The 19,958-nt window shown below is 38.3% G+C and overlaps 1 protein-coding gene across 1 annotated transcript; it reads left to right on the top strand.

Moving 5' to 3' along the window:
• Nucleotides 1–738: 738 nt before the first annotated feature.
• LOC115986957 lies at nucleotides 739–19,626 on the top strand. Its single transcript, XM_031110393.1, has 6 exons — nucleotides 739–825; nucleotides 957–1,011; nucleotides 1,366–1,418; nucleotides 12,421–12,814; nucleotides 12,901–12,954; nucleotides 18,553–19,626. The coding sequence occupies exons 4-6, from the start codon at nucleotides 12,462–12,464 to the stop codon at nucleotides 18,791–18,793; spliced, it is 648 nt and encodes a 215-aa protein (XP_030966253.1). The 5' UTR covers nucleotides 739–825; nucleotides 957–1,011; nucleotides 1,366–1,418; nucleotides 12,421–12,461; the 3' UTR covers nucleotides 18,794–19,626.
• Nucleotides 19,627–19,958: the final 332 nt, after the last annotated feature.

The raw sequence follows: 19,958 nt of genomic DNA, 5'->3' as shown, positions 1-19,958 counted from the left end.
GTTTTCACTTCAAATGACTTCTGGAAAAAGAGAGAGAGAGAGAGAGAGAGAGAAAAGAGAGAGCCCAGTTCAGTGAGAGCCCAGATCAGAGAGAGAGAGGGACGATCGCGCCGACGAGCGGCGCGATCGACGATCGCGCCGCTCGTCCGACGATCGCACCGCGCCGACGAGCGGCGCGGTGCACGATCGCGATCGTCGATCGAGCGACGATCGCGATCGACGAGCACAGACGAGCGCGCTCGTCTCTCGTCGATCGACGATCGCGATCGACGAGCGCGCTCGTCCCTCGTCGATCGACGAGAGCGATCGACGAGCGCGTTCGTCGATCGCGATCGTCGATCGACGATCGCGATCGTTCGTCGATCGCGCTCGTCGATCGATCGCGATCGTCGATCGACGAGCGCCGCTCGTCGGACGCTCGTCGCTCGTCGGACGCTCGTCGGACGCTCGTCGGACGAGCGTTTCGCCGGATTTGATGTATTTTCTGGGTTGTGGCTTGTGTGTTTTCTGGGTTTGTGTTTTCCTCCTTCTTTTCCAAACACTAGAAAATATTTTCCGGAAAATTTTTTGAAATACAACCAAACACACAAAAATATTTTCCTTTTCCGGAAATTAACATTTCCGGAAAATATGTATTTTCCAGAAAACGTTTTACGGCAACCAAACACAGCCTTACGGCAACCAAACACAGCCTTAGTTAGTGCAATCACCTCATTCACGCTCATTTTCTATCTTTCACTTTCACATATTGCTCTGTTCTTGTACCGAAAGGTGAGAAAAGTTTCCTCATATCATCTGCCCTGTTCTTCACGCATCTGGGTCCAGGTTTTTTTTTTTTTTTTCTTTGCCGAAGCTGGTTTTCATTTTATAAGTTTGATCATATCTCTCTCTACTACTTCACATAAGGGAATTTCTAACAAATATTTTTTTACCTTTGTTGTTGGTTTATTTTTCAGATCTACTTCATATTCACCGATCTTCTACATTCCTTCAGCTTCTCTCCCTTGCAAGGTACAACAATGGCTCTACAATAAATTTTTGTGGGACCCAGTGAGTGACATAAAGCAGAGTTTTTGAATTGGAAAACCCATTGAGATATTCCACCCAAACGACCCACCAAGCAGAGTTATGGGTTTATTTGAGTTAGAGTTATAAGAATCGAGTTAGGAGTTTGAGTGATGAGTAACCTCCAAACCAAACAGGGCCTTAATAACTCGTCATTTTTTCTTTTGATTTTTTGTTCGTATTGTAAGGCATTTATTTGTTGGTCATTGAATTTGTGATTTTGTTCACACAGTTTATTTTGTATTTTGGTTTGTTTCTCGCCAACCTTTTCTTTTTTCTTTTATTTTGATTCTAAGACAGGAGGCCACGCCACCACTGCCAGCAGGCCGATCATCGTCACCGCCTCATCACTGGTATTTCTTCTCTTCTCTCGCTTCTTTGACTATCTCTCACTCTCTTTTAGATTTGATCTGCTTTTATGGTTTCTCTCTCTTTCGCACTCTCTAATCTCATTTCTAGCTCAACTTTTACCGCCTCTGACTTTTTATCTTGGCGTCTGTGTGGGTTGTGACTTTTGTCTGAGTGTCTGTGCCTTTCTTAGTTCTAGTTTGAGGCTTTATTTACCAGTAGAACTTTTTTTTTTTTTTTTTTTTGGGATAAACTATTTACTACCACAGAACTGGTAGTAAAGTTTTGGAGCATGCAACGAGTGTGGGTCTGTGGTCAAAATAATTTTTAATTGAATAACTAGCTTGTAATCATATGCATAAATATTCTTAAAAAATAAACATTAAAATGAATAGTATAATTCTTATATATATAATTTAAATATTATTGATGGTCATTCTTATACTTTTTTTTAACTCTTTAAAAAGTTTTGTAAGAATGTTATTAGGTAAAAATTCTAGACTCTTTAGATATTTTATGTTCATTATTAATTCTAAACTCTTTGGTTTTTGTACACAATAACTCACTTGAATGGAGATTTATGATATGGCCTCACATTTGATTCCAAAATTATGAAATAAAACCCTCTATAAAAATAAATAATTTAGGATATATGGTGTAAAATTAGACTTCAATGGTAAAATTTAATTAGATTTTCTCTAAACTTTACCTATTAATATATATATATATATATATATATATAGATGACTTATAAATTTGAATTGTTTTTAGTTATACAAAAAAAAGGCTCATAAATATTAAATCATTCAAACTCTCTCTTCCTCTAATTTTATATATATTGTTAGATATACAGTTATGTTTTTTATGATTTATTTATGTTGGACTCCTCGTTTTTTACACTAAATTAACTTATTTGGCACAAAAATTAAAATTTTTGGTTAGATGGGACATGTATATATATATAGATGACTTATAAACTTGAATTATTTTTAGTTTTATAAAAAAAAGGCTCATAAATATAAAATCGTTTAAAAATTATGTTTTTTTTTTTAATCCTCGTTTTTTACACTAAATTAACTCATTTGATACAAAAATTAAAAAAACTTAGATTAGATGGGACATGTGGTACAAAATTAGACTCTAATTGAATTTCAATTTGAAATCTAATTGGATTTTCTCACAGCTTTACCTATTATTATTATATATAGATTAATTGCAAATGACATAAAATTTCACTGCGTTATGAGAATAAATAAATTTATTGTATGGTTGAATAATTAGTTGCATGAGTGATGTTAAATATATTACAAATTTTATTATATAGATCTTGTAAATTGATGCATCACAAAGTCATAAAAGGTAATTAATACACTAATAATTCATTATTTTATTAATACACTAATAATTCATTATTTTATTAATACACTAATAATTCATTATTTTTATAGTAAAATTTTTAGTAACTTTTAGCATTTTCCTAATTGCATAATATTACACACAAAATTAATTACATAACAAGAAAAATTAAAAGGTATTTGAGAGTTGTAAGGACTGAGATTGGACTAGACCTAAAATAGGGTTGGGCTCAAACCCAAGCGGTCCAAATAATAAATTTGTAGAGCGTGGATAAAAGAACTAGATTTATTCCAGAAGAAAAACGATCAAATTTGGTGATTTAAGACTGCTGGACACAAGTAGGATTAGAAAATCTGTCATTGGAATAACTCAAGGAGTTCGTACTATATTATTTGGTTGAACAATAAAATTATACAAGAATGCACTGTCTTGTGTTTTTTTTTTTATCCTTGATTTTTTTCCTATGTTATATACTACCATCTTGGTGTCATCCTTACCACACACGTGTGAGTTAGATTCGGGAAACTCCTTCCTGTCCCATCCAGCATCTCCCAGAATCATCAGCCAGTAGCTGTAAGGCTGCTTGATCACTGTTCAGGCATCATTTCCACATTAATACGGCCAAAGAGTTGGTTGAGAGGCATTTAATGCGGAGGTAGCAGCTTTTGAAGATATTTGCTTACCTTTCTTTCCTTACCCCTGGTTCAATGTCCAACCCTTAGTTGTGATGTAACTTCGAAGAAGGTCCATAATGATATGGCAGCCCTACTTACCTCGGACATTTGTTACCGAGATGGCTTTTATCCTCGGACATTCGTTGGACTTATCTCAACTCTTCTCTTTACTCCGTTCTCCTTATAATTTCATTCGAATATCTTAACAGTACCTTAACAGTACCTCCTAACTAAATGGCCCCCACAATAGCCCTTCAATATCTTGCTTTTCTACTCCTCGGGAGGAAATGATGATTTTGATGTTCTCAGCCCATCTTGTTTATGATCCTATTCCGTATTTCTGACTTCCTATATGTCTTTTTACCTGCTTAAGGCACGCTCTTGAAGTTTCGGCGTCCAGAGCGTGCCAGCATTAAATTTTGGCGACGCTCCTATCCCCCACGTTTAACGGCAAGATGTAAATCGAACGATGAAGGATTTTTCTTGTTTTACGAGTGGGAACTTTCCCGCTTGTAACTTCTATGTCACTATAAATAGCTTTTCAAATCAATTCTTTTGCTTACTTTCTGCAATCACATAATCCTAGAGCTCATACACTGAACCTCTCTCTCTATCTTTCATTTCCCTGTGCGTCTACAAATACTAGAAACTTGTCCGAGGACTCATTTCCAAACTCGTAAGTCTTCTTAAATCCTTTAGCTTTCATTTTAAACTTGTTAACTTTTCTTCGAAACCTCTTAAGAAAATGGGTAAGTTTAAATGTTTGGTCGAGTCCGAGGAGGGTATGTGGAGTTTTAGGGCTAAGTATAGGATCCCACCACAGTAGGCATGAGGTACGCTGCCCAGGGGGAATGGGTCGGTGCTAGGAAAACATAGGAGGTGGTCATTCCCATGATTGCCTTCATAGCGGGTGGGATGACCATTCCCATGAGTACTATTACTAGGACTTACCTTAGGTTTTTTAGGTTATCTCCCACACAATGTGTCCCAAACATGATGTGAATTGGGTGTACAATCTACACAATTTGAAGGGGCAGGGATATTACCTCAAGTTGAGGCATCCTGAAGTTAGGCTAATCCAGTGCCTTCCCACTTCAAACAAGAATTTAAAGGAGGATTTCCTTATCTTTTCCGGGGAATGGCACAATGGCCTACCCTGTCCAATGGAGGAGGGAGAACCAGGTGGGGGTATAGTTGTAGATTCATGAATTTTGGTTTACGTTTCCTTTTCGTGTCTCAATGTCCTTGTTTCTAACGAAACCCCATTCTAATTCAATGACTTTGTAGACAAGCGTGCTACCAAGCCCAAGCTCAGCTTAGTTAACAAGGCAAGCTTGGATAGGATCTTGCAAGCCGAGGTGTATGTGAACGAAGCTGACGGTCAACTCCGAGCAGCTCATTTGATCCTTGGATACACACCCCTCTCGTTCGCCTTCCAAGCCCCTAAATACGTAATCAAAGCTCGTGACCCCCGACTCCACCGCATCGGTGTTGTTTACTAAGGGTTTGTTGTTCCAGAGGGTGTTTCACTCCCTAAAGATACTTCCCGCACCCAACCACTTTTCGTTGCCACTCCTTCAGTAGGAGCATCCTCATCCCAGCTCGTTCTCAAGGAAGAAGAAGAAGAAGAAGAAGAAGAAGAAGAAGAAGAAGAAAGAAATCTAGAGGAAGTTGTAGATTTGTCAAATTCCTCGGATGAATTCGAGGTTTTTAACTAGACTCTACCTCCTGAGGAAGTTTTTGACGAAATGGGTGTCCAAAGGAAGCCTCAGAGAAGTTTAATGGAGCTGATAGAAAATCAGCCTGGAAAAGGTGCACCAGGGAAATTTGCACAGTCTCAGATTCCCACCTCTTCCCAAATCTCCTTCTCCTGCTCCTTACCAACCTCAACCAATCAGACCTGACCCTGCTGATCCAAAAAGGAAAAGGGAGCAGAAAGGGAAGGACATGGTTGATGTTGAAAGATCCCGTCTGACCTGAGAAGACGAGAGCTGCAAAGCAGCAAAAGGTCTGCCATACATCACAACGGGTCTTGGAGAGATCAGACTTTCAGCCTCCAAAGCCATAAGCCTGGCTTCTAGCATCCATGCACGACGGGGAGCCCCTGAGGGATGATGCATCACTCAGGGACTTCAATGGGGGCATAGGGTGCCATGTTGCCTCAGCCGTGGAGGAGGCCTTGCTGCTCTCAAAAGATATGTCTGACCTGCGAAGCATGAGGAAGAATGAGGTCTTCCTCAACTGTAAAAGATATCTGGGCATGGTAAGATGTTAACCCCATTTTTTTTTTACTTATAATTATTATTTATAGATATATATTTTTTGTTGGCATGATATTAATCCTTTTCTTTTAGGCTGCCCAAGCCACTTTCAGGCTGGAGGAAATTACTAATAACTGCTACCAGCAATTGGAAGATGAGAAGAAAAGACTGACCATATCAGAAAATAGCAACGCCGAGTTGAAGAAAAAGCTGGCCGAGAAGCAGCATGCTCACCGTAGGCTTATTGAGATTTACATCTTTACTAGGTGATCACAAACCCTGTGATCCGAGAATGGGAATTAAGGGTTTACTCCTTTCAAATGCTCAAGTTCGTGTTGAACTAGCATTTTAACAGTACAAGGGTGTATTAATTTCTATTGAACCTGTTTAATATTTCAATAGATGTCATAGGGTATTAATTTCCACTAAGTTTGTGGCTCGAGGAACCTGACATAACTTAATTTTTGTTTAATACTTCAATAGATGTCATAGGGTATTAATTTTCATTAAGTTTGTGATCCGAGGAACCTATCATAACTTAGTTTCTGTTTAATACTTCAATAGATTTCATAGGGTATTAATTTCCATAAAGTTTGTGGCCCGAGGAACCTGACATAACTTAATTTCTGTTTAATTCTTCAATAGATGTCATAGGGTATTAATTTTCACAAAGTTTGTGGCCAGAAGAACCTGACATAACTTAGTTTCTATTTAATACTTCAATAGATGTCATAGGGTATTAATTTCCACTAAGTTTGTGGTCCGAGGAACCTGTCATAACTTAATTTCTGTTTAATACTTCAATAGATGTCATAAGTTATTAATTTCCACAAAATTTGTGGTTCGAGGAACTTGATACAACTTAGTTTCTGTTTAATACTTCAATAGACGTCATAGGGTATTAATTTCCACTAAATTTGTGGTTCGAAAAACCTGACATAACTTAGTTTCTATTTAATACTTCAATAGATGTTATAGGGTATTAATTTCCATAAAGTTTGTGGCCTGAGGAACCTGACATAACTTAGTTTTTGTTTAATATTTCAATAGATGTCATAGGGTATTAATTTCCACTAAGTTTGTGGTCCGAGGAACCTGACATAACTTAGTTTCTGTTTAATACTTCAATAGATGTTGTAGGGTATTAATTTCCGCCATAACTTAGTTTCTGTTTAATACTTCAATAGATGTCATAGGGTATTAATTTCCGCTAAGTTTGTGGTCCGAGGAACCTGACATAACTTAGTTTTTGTTTAATACTTCAATAGATGTCATAGGGTATTAATTTTTGCTAAGTTTGTGGTCCGAGGAACCCGTCATAACTTAGTTTCTGTTTAATACTTCAATAGATGTCATAAGGTATTAATTTCCACTAAATTTGTGGTCCGAGGAACCTGACATAACTTAGTTTCTGTTTAATACTTCAATAGATGTCATAGGGTATTAATTTTCACTAAGTTTGTGGTCTGAGGAACCTGACATAACTTAGTTTCTGTTTAATACTTCAATAGATGTCATAGGGTATTAATTTCCACTAAGTTTGTGGTCCGAGGAACCTGACATAACTTAGTTTCTGTTTAATATTTCAATAGATGAGGAAACACATGACATATGATCGGGATAAATTAAAGGGAAGCTGAATAGGACTATTTTTTATTAATAATAATACCTCTTTAGATTGTTTACATTCCAAGGATAGAGTATAGCTTTTTCATCTAGATCTTCAAATAATAGGCACCTATTCCTGCCACTGAAGTGATTCGATATGGTCCTTCCCAATTAGGCCCCAATTTTCCCCAGGCTGGATTCTTGGTGGTTCTCAGAACTTTCCTCAATACCAGATCTCCTACAGCCAACGGCCTCAGCTTTACATTGGTATCGTAACCTTGCTTGAGTTTATGTTGGTAGTAAGCCAGTTGGACCATTGCATTCTCCCTTCGCTTTTCGATCAAGTCCAGACTCTTTTCCAACAGCCCATCATTATTGCTCGGGGTAAATGCACTAGTTCTTAACGTTGGGAAACCAGTTTCCAGAGGGATTATGGCCTCGACTCCATATGTCATTGAGAAATGGGTCTCTCCTGTTGACAGTCGAGGCGTTGTTCGATACGTCTAAAGGACATGTGGTAATTCCTCCACCCATTTTCCCTTTGCGTCGTCCAACCTCTTTTTAAATCTATTCACTATAACCTTGTTGACAACTTCAGCTTGCCCATTCCCTTGAGGATAGGCCGGAGTGGAATATCTATTATTTATCCCTAAGTCAGAACAGTATTGCCTAAAGGCTTTACTGTCGAACTGAAAGCCATTATCCGAGATAAGGGTGTGGGAAGCACCGAATCGAGTAACAATATTCTTCTAGATAAACCTTTTAACATCTACGTATCTGATATTAGTCAAAGGTTCAGTTTCGACCCACTTAGTGAAATAATCCGTGCCGACCAGCATATACTTTTTGTTTCCTAGTGCTTTAGGAAAAGGACCTACAATATCTAAACCCCACTGAGCAAAAGGCCAAGGGCTGGAAAGAGGATTAAGAATTCCTCCAGGCTGGTGGATGTTTGGAGCGAATCTCTGACATTGGTCACATTTTCTAACATACTCTTGCGCTTCTTTCTGCATATTTGGTCACCAGTATCCTTGAGTAATTGCGTGGTGAGATAGGGATCTTCCCCCGTGTGACTTCCGCAAATTCCTTCATGCAATTTCTCTAGAAGTGAATCTGATATCTCAAGATGTACATAAAGCAGATATGGCCCAGAAAAAGAACGTTTATACAACTTTTTGTCCTCGGACAACCAAAACCGATGAGCTTTCCTTCGTATTTTCTCAGCTTCTGTTTTCTCCTCAGGCAATATATCGCTTTCGAGGAATAGGAGTATGGGGTCCATCTAGCTCGGCCCCAAGTTGACTTGATGGATCTGGAGCAAGTCCTTCCTTATTGGGGTGGGGGTGGGGGTGCATAAATCCTCAACAATTATCACCCGCGGCAAATTCCGTGTCGAGGAGGTGGCAAGGGTTGCCAAGGAATCTGCATGGGTATTCTCACCTCTGGGAATATGTGACAAGTCAAAGGATTCAAATTTCGTCTGTACATACCTAACTTGACTCAAATATTCCCGCATTCTTGTATCTCGGGCTTCCAGTTCCCCTTTTACCTGGCCGGCGATCAGTCTTGAATCTGAGAACACTTCCACTGCCTTTCTACCCATTTTCTGGACCATAGTCATTCCCACCAGCAAAGCTTCATATTCCGCTTCGTTGTTCATAGCCGAAAATCCCAGCCTCAAGGACTTTTCAATGATGATCTTTTCAGGGGATACCAGAACTAGCCCCACTCCTGCTCCCTGTTGGTTTGTTACTCCGTCTACATATACTTTCCAGGATGAGGTGTCTTGTGCGGAGATTAAGCCAACCAATTTTTCATCCATGCCATGTTGCTTCACCTCTGCTTCTTCTGGAAGTTTAGCAAACTCGGCTACTAGATCGATAAGGACTTAGCCCTTCACAGAGGTACGAGGCATATATTTGATGTTGAAAGCCCTCAGAATCGTGCCCCATTTAGCAATCCTCCCAGTATAATCTGCACTTCGAAGTATGGACTTGAGCGGTAATTGAGTAAGAACCACCACAGTGTGCGCCTGAAAATAATGGGGGAGTTTTCATGTAGTATGCACTACTACCAAGATAGCATTTTCTAGTGATAAGTACCGCACCTCGGTTTCATGAAGTGACTTACTTACGTAATAGACTGGTCTTTGGATGCCACTGTCTTCTCATATCAAAACAAAACTTACGGCATGAGAGGCCACCGCCAAGTAGGTAAACAGGACCTCATCCATCTCTGGACTGGACATGATAGGTGGCCAAGATAAGTACTCTTTCAGCTGCTGAAATGCTACAGCACATTCTTCAGTCCACTCAAACCTTTTCCACTTATGCAGTAAAAGGAAAAATGGTCTGCACCTATCGGCTAACCTATCAATAAACTTATTACTATTAAAAAAAAAAAAGTTTCTTTTGAGAGTTGATATATATTAAAGCTTCATGATTTGAGTATAAAACAAATTTCTTGTAAATGAGATAGTTGCGCCAATAATGAAGAGCTTGCTCGACAGCATATAATTCCTTGTCATATGTTGAATATTTCAATTTAGCATTATTTAACTTCTCGTTGAAGTATGCAATTGGATGCTCCTCTTGACTTAGAACACCTCCAATCCCCACATTTGAAGCATCAGCGGTGACTTCAAATGCCTTGGAGAAGTCTGGTAGGTGAAGAATAGGTGCTTTTGTCATTAATTTCTTCACTTCTTTAAAAGCTTTGCTTGCTACCCCTATCCAAGAAAATTGTCCCCTATTTAAACAATCTGTTATAGGAGCCATAATTGTGCTGGAATATTGAATAAACCTCCTATAGAAAGTAGCCAAACCATGGAAACTATGATCTTCATGTAAATTAGCAGGTTCAAGTCACTCCAAAATAGCTTTAACCTTTTTAGTATCAGGTTCCACACCTTTAGATGAGACAACCAAACCCAAAGATGCCACACGAGAAGTCATAAAAGAACACTTTTTCATGTTAAGATAGAATTTTTCTTGTCGAAGAACCCTCATCACTTGTTGCAAATATGATGCTCTTCTTTGGTTTTGCTATATAAGTATATCATCAAAATAAATAACTAGAAACTTGCCAATAAAGGGTTGAAACACTTGTGTTGTAACCCTCGTAAAGGCACTAGGTGCATTGGAAAGGCCAAATGGCATAACCATCCATTCATTGAGACCATCCTTTATTTTAAAGGCCGTCTTCCACTCATCTCCAGGCCTTATTTTGATTTGGTGTGTTGATACCGTATTTTGTCTAGCCCCAAAATTGATGGGAATTCTAGATGTCAAATCAAAGGTTTCATTAGTTATTTAGACATGACATTAAACGATTTTGAGTACTCTTTATTTTAATATCCAAAGATTGAAATCAGGCTTGCATTGATTGAATTGTTGTGAAAATGAGAAAGTTGCTAGTTAATGATTCACCTCTAAAATGAGCTTTGTTATTTAAATTGGCAATTGATTTCCTTCAAAATGCATATCTGACATATTATTGGAGTTTTCAAGATTGCTCTGGTGAGCTGCAATGGAGACAGAAAGTAATCTTGACATGGATTGGGATTATCATTTAAGATCCGTTTGGATAGAATTTATTTTGCTGAAACTAAAAACTGAAAACACTGTAGTAAAATAATTTTTAAATGTGTGAATAGTACCGTGAGACCTATTTTTAATGAAAAAGTTGTTGAAAAGTAATATTTGTAGGTCCATGAACATTACATAGATACACTATTTACGGTTGAAAAGTTAACCTTTACGACTACTGTTCATGAACAGTAACCATAACCACTCAAGTCTCACTGAAACATGGTTTAAAAAATAAAAGAGTAAAACTAGGAATGGCAACGGGTCGGGTTCGGGCCGGGTTTTTTCATACCCGGACCCGACCCGCGGGCCAAGACCCGCGGCCCGAACCCGGCCCGTTTACTAAACGGATTTTTTTCCCGGGACCCGAACCCGGCTCCACGGGCTCCACGGGCCCCGCGGGCCCCGTCCCTCATGACCAGTCCAGCCCAAAATCAAAAACAAAATTTTTTTTTGGAGAGAAAATCAGAAACAAAAATTTTGATTTATGATTTTTCAGCCCCAAATCACATACACAAACATAAATCCAAACACAATCACAAACATAAACACAAAAATCACAAACATAGATTTCAGATCTACGATTTTCCCTTTCAAAATCACAAACCAAACACAAATTTCAGAATCTCAGATCTATGATTTTCATTTTTCCCTTTCAGAAATCACAAACACAAACACAAACTCACATGATTGAAGCGAAGAACCCAGAAAAAAAAAAAGAAAAAAAGAAAAAAGAAAAAAAATGGAGAATGAGGTGGAGTGAGGCCGTGTCACGCTTGTGGCCATGGGCGAGGAAGATGAGAAAGGTAGAGGACTGTGTCGTCTATGCGACAGTGCGAGATCGGCGACGGCGAGGACGAAACGGAGTTGAAAGAGTAGAGAGCCTGTGTGGCGGCGGCGTGGGTAAAGCCTGTGCGACGACGTGAGGAAGATGAGAGGGGCAGAGCACCAGTCTGCTTGTGGCCGTGACGCCGTGTGTGTTGTGGGCTTCTTATGGCTATGTATGTGAGAGAGCTGAGAGATGAAGAGGGAGAGGCGGAGGTGTGAAAAGTTGAAAGTCTGAAATGAGGAGAGTGTAGAAAAGTTTAGGGTTTTTAACTATATATATGTGAGGGTAATTTAGTAATACTGTATATATATATATAACCGGGTCTTATCCGGGTCGGGTTTCGGATTTTTTTATAAAATCCGAACCCGACCCGGACCCGCTTCGGATTTTTTTAAAAAAACCCATACCCGACCCTATTCTTTATCGGACCGGGTAAAATCCGGCCCATTAGGGTCGGGCCGGACCGGGTATCCGCGGATCGGATCTAAATTGCCATCCCTAAGTAAAACGCAAACACAATTCAAAACATGTATCCAAACCCCACCTTAGTGTAGGATTTTAGTTAGATTTATCGAGAAGCGTTCATCATTAATTGAGTACAATAGTCTCATATTTATTCTTTTAGTCCCATCATATCTTTTTTCTTGATAAATTTATTTGACTATCCTGACATTTTATTGTGTGTGTTTAAGGTCCATTGAGCATTGGTGAGTGTCAAAACGAGCGGTGGTTGATGAGAAATGACTTGCATTCGATTCTAGAGCATTCCCCAAGTAGCCCATTTTTGAACTTATCTGCCATGTGCCAGCTCATAGTGCATGCTTGGACAGCACGCGTCCTCCCATACAAATACTCACTACAGAGGTACAAGAGAGCATTTTTAGAAACCCTAGACCCGCGGCTTGGGCACCCTCTCTGCCTCTCCCCAATCTCTTCCCATCATCTTTATCATTCTCTCATCCAAAAACCCTCACAACAGATTCAGGAGATTTCCCAAAAGAAAAACCAAAAAAAGCTGCAAGCATCCCAAAGGAGCAACAAAGGTAGAAAGAAAAGGAGAAACAGAGACAACAACAAAGAATCAGAGTTTTTTTCCATCTCTTTTGCTATAAATTTCCTCTTTCTTTTTGTCTAACTTGAGTTTCTGACTTGTGTATTGGTTTCCCTTTCAGCCAAAACAAAGTGAACAAAAAGAAAAATAGAAGCAGAAAGAGTACATTCAGTGGGTAAACCCTAAACTCTTTTCCTTTTCCCTGTTTCTTTCCTTTCATAATACTTCTGTCTCTCTCACACACACACGCATACACACTGGTTTTGTCTACAATATGTAGCTCTACACACTTTACATGCTCACAGAGTCACCACAGACCCTATACTCCTAATCCGTGCTAAACACTACACTTTTCATACACAAGCCTCAAACACCGAGCACACAAACATGGACTCAGCACTTACTCTCTGTTTTTGCACACCCGTGTTCACACGCCACCGCGTGTAGGGCCACCCGCCACCACGGTTGTAGATCGTGGTTGACCCGTGAGGCTTTTAGCCTCCACATAACCTTCTTGTGGTTCACGCGCCATCTGAGGCGTTCTTAGCTTGTAGATCGAAGGGCGGTTGTTGGGTTTGAGAGTAGTGAGACTCGGTGACCTGGGTTCGGGTTTAGGCCGAGAGAAGTCTGAGACAGAAGCTGCCTTTGTGTTGGTAGTTGTTGGGGCTTGCCACGGAGGAGCCCAAAGGCTCCACTCTGTTTAGATCAGAGGGTTTTAGAGAGAGAGAGAGAGCTTGGGTTTGGATGGAAACCTCAAGCTTGTTAGAGAAGGGTCTAGGCCGAGATAGTATTTGAGGAACTAAATCGCCACCGTGGGTGGGGGTGATGAGAGATGGACCTCGGTGGTCAGACATGGAGGTCTAGTGAGAGAGCAGAGCTTCAGAGAGGAGTGAAAACCTGATGAGGGTTGTGATGAACAGTAGGCCACCGCTTGTAGCGGCAGCACTGATTAGACGTGATGAGCTTGAGTCTTTAGCCATGGAGGTCCGTGGAGAAAGGTTCAGAGATTGGAGAAAGGCCGAGTAGGTTGGAGAGAGGGAGAAGGTTCCAGAGAGCATGAATAAACGGCTAGGGTTTGAGAAAGAAGATTTAAGAGAATCGGGTTTGGGCCAAATGGGCCCAATCCGGGCACCTGAACGCTATTCAGGTCCGTTTGGTTTGATAGTTGGGCTTTAGGCCCACTCCATAAGTGGCTTTAGGTCCAAGCCATTTTGATTTTAGCCAGGTGTGCCCCAGCCCAAGGATGTCTTGAGGCCAGGCCGTGGGTTCAAATCCAGGTCTTTCCCCTTTGTCTTTAGATCCATTTCATGTTTTAAACATATTCAGCCCACCTTTTAAAATAAAAGGGTCAATGCAGGTTTTCTTTTCTTTAATAAAATGCCATCTTTTCTTTATTTGCTATTATGTATTTTTGTTACATTCTTTTTAATCCCTTTTCTCATATTTACATATTCACATATTTTCGCTATGTTTGCATTTTAATTCATTTCATCCTGTTTGCATCTAATACGTATTTTCCCATATTTGCATATTAATTCATAAATTCTCAAAATCATGTTTTAATACCAAAATTCCCAAAAATCATGTTTTAATCCATAATTCCTGAAAGTCATGTTTTAATTCATAAATTCTCAAAATCATGTTTTAATCCCAAAAATTTCCAAAATCATATTTTGACCCGTTCTTCCTCAAAAATTGCTTTTTGACCTGGAACTTTTCAATATTCATATTTTGACCCCTTTTTTTTTTCCATAAAATCACATCTTGACCCCAAGTCTTTCCAAAATTGCAATAAAGCCCTACATCATTTCAAAAATCATAAAGAGGCTCCCGAACCCTTTGGAAGTTGTTTGAAGGCATTCAAACAACTTCCAAGGTCTTTTAATCATCTTTAAATCCACACTTTTTGCTTACCTTCATTTAGAATAATTGATTTGCACCTTGTGTGATGTTTGCATGCCATGTCTAGGTTTTCACGCTCACATGCTTGATATCATGTCTATGGTTATGCCTTGCTTAGATCTACATGGTCGTATGCATGTTCTATGCTCCTATGCCTATGTCTATGCCTTCATATGCTTGTATGCTTGGATTTATGTACGTTCACATGCCTAGATGCATATTTCCATACCTATATGTCTAGATCTCTGTTTTCACATGCTTGTGTGCTTGGATCTTTGTTCTCTATATGTTCTATGCCACCTTCCATGTGCTTGTGCGTTCCATGCCATGTTTATGTGCTTAGGCTATGTTTGTCATTCTATGTGCTATTGTAGTCTTTTTGTTCCTTTTATCGCATTTTCTTGTGTTTTGGCCTAATGGTTAGAACCTGATCTAGACCCTATAGTCTTTGTCATCGTCCATATGCCTCGACCCATATCAAAGGGTTAGGATCAGCTTATTTTCATGTCTATGCTTGTTTGCTTCTATGTTTTATACTTATGATAGCCTCTCTTGTTCTAGGCTTTGTCATGCTTGATGCCCTTAATGGGTATGTGGTTGTGTGGTTATGTTCGACGCCCATGAGACATTGTTTAAAAGATCCATCTTGAGATCCATCTTTTAAAAGATAGTAGAACCTCCCATCACATCTAACATCTCATCAAGTTGAGGTATAGGAAACCGATATCTGATAGTAATCTGATAATTACACGGCTATCAACACATATGCGCCAACTATCATCTTTGGGCATTGCCATGCCATGTGTCCCTTTTCCCCACACTTAAACAATGATCCTTACCTTCTTTCCTTTGATCACCAATCATAGTAGCTTTACTTTTCAACGCAATAGCAGCATTTGCTTTGTAGTTTGGCTGCATAGTAGGTGCTCTAGGGTCAATTTTCCGTAAAGGAGTTTTGCTTCTATACTATATATAGATTTGATTTGTCTTCCTTGGAAGTTGGCTTTGTGTTTTATTTGCAATAAATAAATGTATCTAATCATGATGATAGGATTCTCTTGTATAATATAGGGGACAATGATATACTATTATATGCCATTGCTTTGTTGGGTATATAGTGGAATATTTTGTTTGGGCTTGTAAAAAAGTATCACTTTCTCTTATGTTATGTTTTTCTTCCTTCGTTTTTTACCCCTCTTTTATTTTTCTAAATTGGGAAGGAGGGTGGGGATGGATCTAACATGAAAGATTCTGCATGCTTCTTTTTATCTTTTAATTTGGAACAAGTGGATGTCAAATCATTTACTTTGACCTAATAAGGGTGTGATGATGATTTTGTTATTTCAGTTCGATTTTTCACTTGATTCAGCTATTACTTTTTTTTTATTCTTGTTTTCATTCACAGAGATTGAAACAACTGTCACAAAAATTTGATGACAATGTTAGAGATGTCTTAAACAATTTTGAAAAGTTTGAAAAGTTAATAGAAGATAAGAAAGAAACAAAAGGATCGTCTTCTGTAATTCTTCAAAGGGCTACAGAAATAGCAAAGTCTAAGGTAATTTGTGTTGAAAACTTTTGGTTATTTAATAATTGTTTTGGTCTTCAAGCTTGGGACAACTTATATTATTTTTTGTGTTTCTAATCTATTTCACTAGGTTTATATAAATGTTACTGTTGATAATGAGCCTTGGATGATGACATCCAAGGCCCATTATCAACGGTAGCATTTATATAACCTTAGTGAAATAGATTAGAAACACATAAAATAAGATAAAAGTAAGTTGTCCCAAACTTGAAGACCAAAACAATAATTAAATAACCAAAAGTTTCAACACAGATTACCTTGCTATTTGTGCAGCCATTTGAAGAATTTTAGAAGACAATCCTTTTGTTTCTTTCTTATCTTCCATTAACTTTTCAAAATTGTTTGAGGCATCTCTAACATTGTCGTCAAATTTTTGTGACAGTTGTTTCAATCTCTGTGAATGTAAACAGGAATAAAAAAAGTAATGGCTAAGTCAAGTGGAAAATCAAATTGAAATAACAAAATCATCATCACACTCTAATAAGGTCAAAGTAAATGATTTGACATCCACTTGTTCCAAATTAAAAGATAAAAAGAAGCATGCAGAATTTTTCATATTAGATCCATCCCTACCCTCCCCAATTTAGAAAAATAAAAGAGGGGTAAGAAACGAAGGAAGAAAAACATGACACGAGAAAATGATACTTTCTTACAAGCCCAAACAAAATATCCTCTATATACCCAATAAAGCAATGGCATGTAATGGTATATCATTGTCTCCTACATTATACAAGTAAAAGAATCCTATCATCATGATTAGATACATTTATTTATTGCAAATAAAACACAAAGTCAACTTCCAAGGAAGACAAATCAAATCTATACATGGTATAAAAGTAAAACTCCTTAACGGAAAATTGACCCTATAGCACCTACTATGCAGACAAATTGCAAAGCGAATGCTGCTATTGAGTCGAAAAGTAAAGCTACTATGATTGGTGATAGGAGGAAAGAAGGTAAGGATCATTGTTTTAAGTGTGGGGAAAAGGGACACATGGCATGGTAATGCCCAAAGATGATAGTTGGCGCATGTGTTGATAGCCGTGCAATTAACAGATTACCATCAGATATCGGTTTCTCATACCTCAACTTGATGAGATGTAGATGTGATGAGAGGTTCTACTATCTTTTAAAAGATGGATCTTAAGGGTGGTTACCACCAAATCAAAATGAGGCCTGAAGATGAGTGGAAGACAGCCTTTAAAACAAAGGATGGTCTCAATGAATGGATGGTTATGCCATTTGGCCTCAACCAATTCACCTAATGCCTTTATAAGGGTTACGGCACAAGTGTTCCAATCCTTTATTGGCAAGTTTCTGGTTGTTTATTTTGATGATATGCTTATATATGGTAAAACCAAAGAAGAGCAGAATATTTGCAACAAGTAATGAGGGTTCTTCGACAAGAAAAATTCTATCTTAACATGCAAAAGTGTTCTTTCATGACTTCTTGTGTGGTATTTTTGGGTTTGGTTGTCTCATCTAAAGGTGTGGAACCTGATACTAAAAAGGTTAAAAGCTATTTTGAAGTGGCCTGAACTTGCAATTTAACATGAAGCTCGTAGTTTTCATGGTTTGGTGACTTTTTATAGAAGGTTTATTCAACATTTCAGCACAAGTATGGCTCTTATAACGGATTGTTTAAATAGGGGACAATTTTCTTGGATAGGGGTAGCAAGCAAAGCTTTTAAAGAAGTGAAGAAATTAATGACAAAAACATCTGTTCTTCACCTACTAGACTTCTCTAAGGCATTTGAAGTCACCGTTGATGCTTCAAATGTGGGGATTTAAGGTGTTCTAAGTCAAGGGGGGTATCCAATTGCATACTTCAACGAAAAGTTAAATAATGCTAAATTGAAATATTCAACATATGATAAGGAGTTCTATGCTGTTGGGCAAGCTTTTTGTTATTGGTGCAATTATCTCATTTACTAGAAATTTGTTTTATACTTAGAATAAGAAGCTTTAATATATATCAACTCTCGGAAGAAACTTTTTTGTGAAGGTTGTGTCTCGTTGCATTTGTCAATTAGCCAAGAGGAGAAAGAACATTGGTCTTTACACACCAATACCGGTACCTCATACTCCTTGGGAGGATCTTAGCATGGACTTTGTCCTTGGACTTCCAAGCACTTTTTGGGGTCATGATGCTAATTGAGACTAGCTACTTCCTATTTCAGAATTTGCTAATAATAGTTTTGTTAATAGATCTATAGGTCATTTTGAGGTTGTTATTGGGCTGCAACTTAGAAAGTCCATTGATTTGATTAATTTACCTCCAAGTGCAAGATCAAGTGCTGAAGCTGAATCCTTTGCCAGTCAAATAAGGGAGATTCATGATGATGTGAGAAGAAAGATTGTGCTTAGTAAAGAGCGATACAAAGCTCACACTATTGTTCGAAGATGCTTTGCTGATTTTGAAGGGGGGGGGGGGTGGTTATGGTTTGTATACGACTTGAGCGGTTTCCTAAGGGTACTTACAAAAAGCTTCATTCCGAGAATGCAGGCCCATGCAAGATTGTGAAGAACACAAGCTCTAATGCTTGTCCTTGAATAACCTTCAGATATGGGTATTAGTAATGTGTTTAATGTTGAAGATTTGACATTGTATCCAGGACATTCTAATCTTGATGATGAGGACCAGGTTGTTGTTTGCTTGCTCCCAGCCCCTCACACAAAGGAAGACATTGATGATGTTCTTGATGATCAAATTGTGTCAACAAGAGAAAGGTGGGTACCAAAAGTATTTGGTCCATTGGAAGAATTGCCCTCTTTTAGAGTGTACTTGGATTACTGCTAACGAATTTCAATCAATGTATCAACCGTGACCTTTATGAGAGTTATCATTCTCTTTTCTCGCCAGTGTTGAGAATTTCCAAGTCGGGGAGAGATGATGGGGAACGTAAGTGGCAGCCCACTTTGAAGACCTATAAGAGCAAGGAAAAGTTAGTTCTAGTACTCGAGCCTTAATTTGGGATGTTTCGAATGATGGGGTGCTCTCATGGGACCTTGTTTAGTCTTACTTTATTGTTTAGTTGCTGCCGGATCAGTTAAATTAAGTTCTATTAGAACAAGGGCATTTTTGGTAATTTTTAGAAATCTGGAAAGGGTTGTTCTTGGTTATACTAAAGGCCCATGAGTCATATTTTATGTTTTGAGTCTTTCTCCTATTTGGTTTAGGAGTTATTAAGTTTTTTATTTAATTGTTATTAGCAATCCTATTCATTCTAGGAATAGGTTATTTGAATTCCAAGTCATTCTAGGAAAGGGAATAATAGTAGCCTTTATATAAAGGCTTTATTGTATTCAATATATTCATATAGTGATTGATTAATAAGGCCTTATTTGGTTTAGAGACAACTCTATTTTCAATTCTTAAATCTTATTTCTCATCACTCTAAACTCTAATTCAATTCTCATATCTTTATCTCTATTTTTCTATAACTCATTTCAAACTTGTGTTTGGTTGTTATTTTCGGGTGTACTTCTCACCTAAAAAACCCAACTTTAGACAAAGTTGTGGATCCCATCCACTGACCAATGATAGAAGACTAGAACAGATATATTCACTCCCCTTTGACTTTTCTTTCTCCTTCTCCTTTTTTTACTCTGACTCCTCTTTCTCTTTTTCCCTTTATCTATCTCTGCTTCTCACTCTCTTCTTACTCATTAGATCAATCGAAAATTGT

This window comes from Quercus lobata, chromosome 4, assembly GCF_001633185.2.
Source record: "Quercus lobata isolate SW786 chromosome 4, ValleyOak3.0 Primary Assembly, whole genome shotgun sequence".
Taxonomy (NCBI): Eukaryota; Viridiplantae; Streptophyta; class Magnoliopsida; order Fagales; family Fagaceae; genus Quercus; species Quercus lobata.
Note: the sequence above shows the minus strand (reverse complement) of the source record. Positions and strands in the feature narration are given on the sequence as shown.

Bases quoted from the DNA above. Each gene is read 5' to 3' on its own strand.
- LOC115986957 (XM_031110393.1), top strand. From the start codon at position 12,462: ATGAGAAATGACTTGCATTCGATTCTAGAGCATTCCCCAAGTAGCCCA. The intron at 12,815-12,900 runs GTTTTTTTCCAT...TTTCCCTTTCAG, and splicing joins GACAACAACAAAGAATCAGA to CCAAAACAAAGTGAACAAAA. The intron at 12,955-18,552 runs GTAAACCCTAAA...TTTACCTCCAAG, and splicing joins AGAAAGAGTACATTCAGTGG to TGCAAGATCAAGTGCTGAAG.